The sequence below is a fragment of the Hemicordylus capensis genome, chromosome 4 (genome assembly GCF_027244095.1).
Source record: "Hemicordylus capensis ecotype Gifberg chromosome 4, rHemCap1.1.pri, whole genome shotgun sequence".
Taxonomy (NCBI): domain Eukaryota; kingdom Metazoa; phylum Chordata; class Lepidosauria; order Squamata; family Cordylidae; genus Hemicordylus; species Hemicordylus capensis.
The window spans coordinates 260158775-260166784 of NC_069660.1; the positions used below are offsets into that span (position 1 = coordinate 260158775).

General features: G+C 42.9%; 1 protein-coding gene and 1 non-coding gene across 2 annotated transcripts; both read right to left on the bottom strand.

Annotated features, from left to right (window-relative positions):
• Positions 1 to 2416: 2416 nt before the first annotated feature.
• On the bottom strand, positions 2417 to 6687 carry RPS20 (ribosomal protein S20). Its single transcript, XM_053248046.1, has 4 exons — positions 6536 to 6687; positions 4947 to 5046; positions 3609 to 3682; positions 2417 to 2642 (listed from the first exon to the last, which is right to left on the bottom strand). Exons 1-4 carry the CDS (start codon positions 6536 to 6538, stop codon positions 2460 to 2462), a joined length of 360 nt encoding a protein of 119 aa, XP_053104021.1. The 5' UTR covers positions 6539 to 6687; the 3' UTR covers positions 2417 to 2459.
• LOC128325496 (small nucleolar RNA U54) lies at positions 3767 to 3832 on the bottom strand. Its single transcript, XR_008307490.1, has one exon. It is a non-coding gene; the product is annotated as a small nucleolar RNA U54 (small nucleolar RNA).
• Positions 6688 to 8010: the final 1323 nt, after the last annotated feature.

The following is an 8010-nucleotide window of genomic DNA, read 5'->3' on the forward strand; positions in this document are numbered from 1 at the left end:
CTACAAACATTTATCTGTAAGTAACCAGGAAGTATGATTTTTCTGTTATGCACATCCACCCACAAACTCTTCAAAATATGTAATAAATGAAAACATTTATATATTGCCCTCTGCTGCTAAATGGCCAATGTAACATCCCGTACAATTTAGAAACTGATTGTGGTAGGAAGTGTTTTTAAGTTCTTCTCCCAGCTGCTCAAGCATTTCAACTGGTCAAATTGGCAGATCTACTTGCAAATGACACTGTTGATGGCAGCTTCCCTCCTGGGGCCAACAGCAGCTGTAGGGACAGCCAACCCAGATTAGTGGCAGGGGCCAAATGTTCCTCCTCTAACATTGTGGTCTCAGTCCAGATTGGCTATTTAGAAGTGGAGGGAAACCAAGCAAGCACAGGCTGATGTATTTAACACAGCTTGACTCTAATTGGGGGTTGCTTAACATTCAGCTAGCAAAACCTAGGCAGGATATTAAATGGAAGAAAATTTATTCCTTCTAGCCCATTACCATTTTATTGACGATGGAGTCTGTAACATATCCCAAACATCACTAGCTATCTTCGCTCCTCCACTTCCAAAGAGATCAGAAATCAGTATGCTTGCCTAGAGCCAGAATTGCTGGATGCCTCTATCCTACCCTTGCGTTGCCCTTCAGTCTCTACATTCTACTCTTTATCACTACTACGTTTGAATTATCCATGGAGGGAGAGGGAAAGACACTACGGTGCTATGCTTTTAGCTACTGGGAAGGACAGGGCCGTTTTAGTTTTTACTAGAAACTTGGCTTTCAAAGAAAATGTTAAATCCGTGTAATGACACCACCAGCATCTGAGAAAACAACCTATGCATGTTTTCTAGGCCAGTTTAAATGTGATATTGCTATACTTGCTTAGCGATTTAGAACCCTCAATAAATATGATGTATTGTCTATGAACCCTCATATGATGCAAGTGTATGTCCAATAGGTTTGTGACCTGAAGCTAAATTTATGTCAGAATGAAGGGAAAGAAGAGTAATTATGCTGCCATTCCATGTGCAGACACATTTTAAAGACTCTTGGTCCACGCGCAGGTAGCAGCTGGGCATCTACATCATGCATGTGGAGTGAGCTTTTCAGATTAATTAATTAATTGCGTAAACCTAGTTAATAAGTTTCCTCCAAAACCGCCTGGAGCTGAGGGGCCACCACCCTCTCAATTACCTTGCCCAGCCATGGGAGGTTGGAAACAGGCCTATAATTGCTCAAGTCTGAGGTATCTAATGCAGGCTTTAGAAGATTACAGGCATACCATCGAAGTAAAGGTGCTTCTCAGCAACTTCCATGTGGCAACTAGGTAGTTTTTAATAGCACATATTTCTACATGTTTTGTATAGTCATAAGGTTATTACATAACTTCTTACACACGAGCAAGAATAACGTATATCACCCTTATGGTCCACCTTTTGTGCAAATCCAACCACCAAGTTATTACACCCCTGGTTATCAACTAATTGAACTCACATACCAGTTATGTGTGTGAGCATGTGGAAGAAATATATGACATCCACCAAAGCTTATATACAGTATATTAATTACTGTAAGCTAAAATTCTCTAGCACTGAGCAGTGATTTCACTCTCTTAAAAACAAATAAACCAGTTTGTAAATATGAAGGGAAACATTTAGGTCAGCATATATAATTTAGGAGCGGCTCTCTTCCGCTTTTTATCCCACATTAACGAGACAGCACAAAAGCAGCTTACATGTGCTTCCTTACAGCCATATGCAAGAATGCCCTAAGGTTTAAGGCCCCTTTGAAAATCTCAAGTACAGGTTATAAATCACAGAATACAACCAGACTATTTTGCAAACCACTGAGAAAGTCTTTAGTTGCTTTTACAATTGCAATGCCAGTGGTTATCCAGTAGAGGGCATTATTTTTTTCAAAAGGAAATTCAGGCCACAATCCAAGTTATGTTAGGTATTATGCCCACTGAAATCAGTGGACTGAAGTCCACCTTATTGAGAATTATGGGCTTCAGACTTTCAGCAGATGCTGATGATCTCAAGGACTTGAACTTCTGGAAAACTGATCTTTTAACAACTTATTTCTACAGTAAATAAAATGAATCCAATTACATACACTAGTGAAACACCCCATCGAGATGAACCCCCCTCTCTTCATAAGCTCCTCTTGTTTATCACAAGATAGCAGCCTGCATGAAGATGTAGGGTAGGAAATTTTATGTATTGCTCTACAAAATCTTCAGTTTAGCCTTGAATTCCATGTGCAAACTTATATAAGCTGGAAAATTTATATATTCAGAGGATGGTAACAGAGCTTAATTTTTATTTTTGTTTAAAGTGGGCTTTTAGCTTTATAGTTATTCATAATGCCAAAAAATTATGACAACTAAATTATCAAACACAAGAAGCAAAGGTGAAAAGCTGCTATCAACTTTTATTGCAGTAGATGACACTCATTTATGCATCAGCAATAGTAACTTCAACTTCTACACCAGGCTCAATACTGATAGAAGTTATTTGCTTGACAATTTCTGAAGGACTGTGCAAATCGATGAGACGCTTGTGAATACGCATCTGGAAACGATCCCAGGTCTTGGAACCTTCACCACATGGTGTTTTCCTTGTAGTGATTCGAAGAGTCTAAAATTTAAATAAACTGCAATTATCAATTTCAATTAGAAGTTAATAACACTATCTGGAAATTATTAAAATATATCTTGAAATCTTATAAGAAACTAAATATGTTTATAGTATTACTTTTACATTGTTTAAAAAATCCAGTACCTGTGTACACTAATACCTGCTCTCTTATAAAAACTGGGCTGTATTGACTAAAACAGCCAAATGACATTGCCTTAGGAAGTATCCCCTGTGGAAAAATCACCATTTACCAGCCATCATACCTCTAACTAATTCTCACTGTTTAGACTTCTCTACTGAGATGGTTGCATGTCTTGGGGTGTAGGAAAGGTACCCATTGTACTTGCATGGGAACCTACTAGAACGTGTCCTACAACCCCTTCTTCACATACTAGCACCATTTTATATTCTTTGGCCACATTCTTCTGTTATAACTGGTGGGCAGGAGTGTGTATGTGTGTCCAACACAGGTGTACATTGTGCCAGATATATTTTTAAGAGGCTAAACCACTCTTCACAAGGCTAGCCCAGAAGCTAGCCCTCTCCAGTTTGCGACTATGGGAGAATGACTATTCCCATGTGAACTTGCCCAAACCCTAAGATCAGCATCTGAGGCCCCACTCTCTGGGCTCACTATTACCCGAGATAGATCTTTTAAGTAATAATGCCCCATTTTATTAATGTTTTTGTCCAGCGAGACCCAGTAGAACCCTCTCTTGATACTTTTAAACATAGTTCAAACACATTTTTATTCTGCAAGGCTTTTTAGATTTTATCAAACATGCTGACCAGCTGCTTTTAATGGATTAAGTAGTACTGATTTAAGCAACTTCCATCCCATCCCACCTTTGCACAGTACAAAGCAGAAAACCAAACACAGAAATATCAACTATTAAAACTACATAAATCCAGCTCTAATAGAGCTTTCTTGGCTAGTATTTTTCTTGATATAGTGAAATGACATACCTTGGTTGGCATGCGAACAGGTCCTTTCACTTTTAGGTTCTTTTCCTTAGCACCTCTGATCAGGTCTGCACAGACTATAACAATACATCAATATATAAGTTTTTTGTGGGGTTTTTAAAGGAATTAAACATATATCATGATTAACAACGAATGATAACCATTGGCTCAGAATAGCGTATAAACTAATCACAGTTGTTCAGTTAACATTTTGTTCCTCATAGCCAACAATATGGGTACAATTACTTATTATTAAGTTATCCATGCTATCAACTAGACATTCTGGAAAATTATTTTATTGACAATCCCTTTCCTACAAGAATTTTTGTGTGTGAGAGAGATTATTGTGGTTCTGGGAGAAGAGCTGATTTTGTAGTAGCAAGCATGAATTGTCCCCTTCGCTAAACATGGTTCGCCTGGTTTGCATTTGTGAGAGACTACCTGTGAAGCAATGTAAAATATTGCCCTTAGGGGATGGGGCTGCTCTAGGGAGATTACTTGCATGCAGGTTTATTTATTTAAAGTATTTATACCCCCAACAATAAAAGAAGGTTCCAAGTTCCCTCCCTGGCATCTTCATGATAGGGCTGAGAGAGACTGCTGCTTGCAACCTTGGAGAAGCCGCTGCCAGTTTATGTAGACAAGACTAGATGGACCAATGGTCTGTCTCTGTATAAGGCAGCTTCCTATGTTCCTCTTCTGTTTAGCAGGTGGACAGCACCTGGTCCTATACAACCACTGCAGCATTCTTCCAGTGACTGTTGCTGGTGTCTTACTTTATATTTCTTTAAGATTGTGAGCCTTTTGACACAGGGAACCATCATTTATTATGTTTCTATATAAACCACTCTGAGAACTTCTATTGAAAAGCAGTATATAGTAGTAATATTATGGGTAGGGTCACACACTGGAGTTTCTCAATGTAAGGATTAGATACAACATGGTTTAGTTGGATTATCTGCTATACAGAATTAAGGTATCCAAAATTAATTTTGAGAATACAATTTTCCAAAAGCATTTCAATATGGAAAGTAATTGGATGGTTAAAACACAGACTACTTATATAATAGATAGAAAATTATTCCTAGCTCATGTGCTACAAGTGAACCCTTAGTCCCGAACTCCACATGGACATAGTCAATTTAAAGCAAGGATATCACTCCCAGTTTTAAAGATGGCTATTGTTAACAATCTAGACCTACATACAGCTAGTCTTACTTAAATCAACAGGTTTAGGTACACATAGCTGCATATAACCAGGCTGTAAGTGTACTGGAGCTCTAATAGTACAATTGCATTTAAGACTTCAACTAGCCGTTTCCTGTCTATTTTACAACTTACCCTTCTCAAGGGACTTGACATTGCGACTTGTCAAGGTAATTCTGATTCGATGGATTGCTACTTCCTGTTCTACAGGTGCTTTGCCAGTATCTTTAAATGCCTGAAAGATTAAAAAATGAGAGTTTGCAAGCCAAGTATCTGTCAGGGTCAGTGATGTAGTTGCAAATTCAGAAGTGCACACACTCTCCATGATAGCCCCCATGGCCATGCCCACCCCAAAAGCCAGAGAAGCCAAGTAGTACTAGTGCTCTGTCCCTACATGCCCCCCCTCCCCTGCTCCACTACACCACTGGTCTCAGTACATGTGTGTCAAACATTTTCAGGACAGACAAGAATTCGCTACAGAAATCAAAGGGGCTCTAATGCCAGGCAAGAGTGGATACCATTACAAACTGGCCAAACCTGAAACACTTAAGATATACAATGTATGTGGAAACCGCAAGCATATTTGGGTAGGGCATTTCTACAGGATCTCCACAACAGCAGAATCCGTTTCCAAGCTGGAACTAGAGCACTTTCAGTTGGGCATGCTTTTCATCCTACTATCTTGTGGTCAGGATTAAATATAATTATTTACACTTACACCTACAACTGGACTAAATTTGGTCCAGTTTGGTTAGGCAGTTCATAAGTTAGCCCACTTGTGCTTCAAATGTTCACTTGTCTGCCACCTTGAATTGGGGTGGATGACATCACAAACTACCCATTGAGGAGTCCCTATGTGTCCCTACAACTGAACCCAATTTGGTTCATGTTGGTCTAGGCATTGCAAAGTTGAGAGTGGGGGGATGGACACACACATGGAATGCTGGGCAATCTCATAAGATAATACAGAAGATGGAGGAAAGTGTTAGTAATTTCCCTCTTGTGCATCACAGTCCCACTGCACTACAGGGTTAGGAAATAAGCTGTTTTACAGAAGTACAACTTTATATGGCTGCAGAAACAAGCTAACAAAAAACTTCTAGACCACACAAGCCAAATGGGCTTTACTATAAACCTTTGCGTTTGGTGAAACCAAGGACTGTTTATTTCATCATTTATGTCAGGGTTTGGCCTTGCTAAGAGGTGCTTCGCTTCATATCCAGTACTTGACCCCACATTTAACAAAATTGGTGCAGCCCGGTCTTATCCGTGTCCGCTCGGACGGAAAAGCCTCGTTTTACTCCGTGGGTTTTTCTTTCCAAGTCGCCTCGAACTGGAGCAAGCCTAATGTAGCTGAAATAGCAGCCCACGCAATGCCGCTAAACTTTGTGAGGCTATAGGAGAGCACGCGCCTCGGCGCGCAGCTTTTACAGCCGCCCGCTGGAGCAGAGAGAGAAAGGGCTACAGGCGCGGGCACGCGCTTCTTCCCGCCATTCGCTCCGCGGGAAGGCCCAATAGGCTTCTGCCCCAGGTGGGCTCTGGGAGGCGGGAGAGAGCGCGGGACTGCCAGGCCTACTCCGACACCACCGCGCGCGACGGAGGAGGAATGAAGCGAGCGCGCGCTCAAGGCAGCCGCTAAACGAACTTTCTGCCAGCCAGTAAGAGAGAGCACGCGGGCACGCGCTCGCTCTCCTCCCTCTCGCTCCTTCCCATCGCGTTCTCACCATCGCCGCTGCGAAGCCTTCCTGACCGACTTATTCCTGCCGGAGCGAGCGCCTGAGGCCCGGGGAACAGCGGTGAGTCAGGAGAGAAGCACGACGCCGAGGTACGCACAAAGAGAGAGAGAGAGAGGCCCAGGAAAAGGCACTGCTTATATAGGCCCGCGGAGTAACACCCGCCTCTTCTACCCTTCGCCCCGGAACTGATTTGTAGGCGAGGGAGGGGGGGAACTGGGCGAGGGCGGAGCTGCCTATCAAGCCTCACAGTATCGGGACAAGAGCTGTTTTTCAGAATGGCGGCGTCGGCAAGCCTCCGCTTACCTTCTCGCCCTACAACTCGGCCCCGCCGCCTTGCAAGCTGCCCTGTCACTTTTCTCTAGGGACAGAGAAGAAATTATCTCTGTTCTCCCTACCGCTCCGAAAATCAGACCTTCCGCTCCTCACCCCGCATCTCCTCCTGCAGCCCTCTCGCTCCCCTCCTTCGTGTGGCTTCTCGATGGTGTTGCTCCGCCTCTGCCCGAGCAGTGGATTCGGGCGTCCCGTAGACCGCGCAGCTGGTGGTAATTGTTGCGGATCTCTTCAGCGGCTAAATTGGAGTCAGGATGTGCTGGATCCGGGCGTGCAGGATTGGCCTGGGAGAGCTTGCTGTCAGTGCTAGGAACGTCTTCAGCTGCCTGCAACAGTAACCACATGCCGTTGCTCGCTTCCCTATACGTATGTGTATAAGTGCTTGCAAAGAGCTTGAGCCCAGTATTTTTACGAGCAGCGTGCTCTTGCGAAGTGCGGATTGATCTCTTGATTGAGCATTAGTTTTCCGTAGAGATGGATGATGCTGAAGTCGACTCCCCCTTCTTTATTCATCACAGAGGCAAAGAACACCCCAAAATAACCCCTGGCCCTGGGTTGCCATATATGGAAATAGTACAATACGAGGTAAACTAAGCCTGGCCCAAAGTCTTGCTTTCACAAAAAACGTGGTGTTGTATGAGGGTCCCAAAGAACTGAAAGTGAACTCAACCTCAGCTCACATACCCACGAGGGGCTTCCGTACGGAACGCACTAGTATGGAGTCCATCCCAGTGCCTCGGGCCTCATATTGTCAGTGTTTTCCTGTACCAAACCGCCTTTGAGTGAGGAAACAGCCTGTTCCTTACTGTATTCACAACTTTAGATTGCAGTCGTATACAGTGCACAGATGCTTGGCAGTAAGCTGTGTACTTAAGTTCAAGTAAACATGCACATGGACCCCAAACCCTGAATGAATCATGCAAGTCTTTGATCTGTCACATTCTCAGTAGCAGCCCTGCAAAGTAGAATAGAACCCCAAGTTTAAAGAGTTGGAGGAGCATAGAGTATGACCCTTTGTCACACTACCATACTGTAAGTTAAAGCCCACCTTATAAATGTGTGTTTAGGCAGTAGAACTTTTAAGCATCTCAGCAGTTTGTTGGTGAGACAGGAGAGAATAATTGACTACATTA

Coding starts and splice junctions, on each gene's coding strand:
- RPS20 (XM_053248046.1), bottom strand. Junction 3,683..4,946: donor TGTCAAGTCCCTTGAGAAGG/GTAAGTTGTAAA, acceptor GTATTGTTATAG/TCTGTGCAGACCTGATCAGA. Junction 2,643..3,608: donor CTGTTCGCATGCCAACCAAG/GTATGTCATTTC, acceptor TTTAAATTTTAG/ACTCTTCGAATCACTACAAG.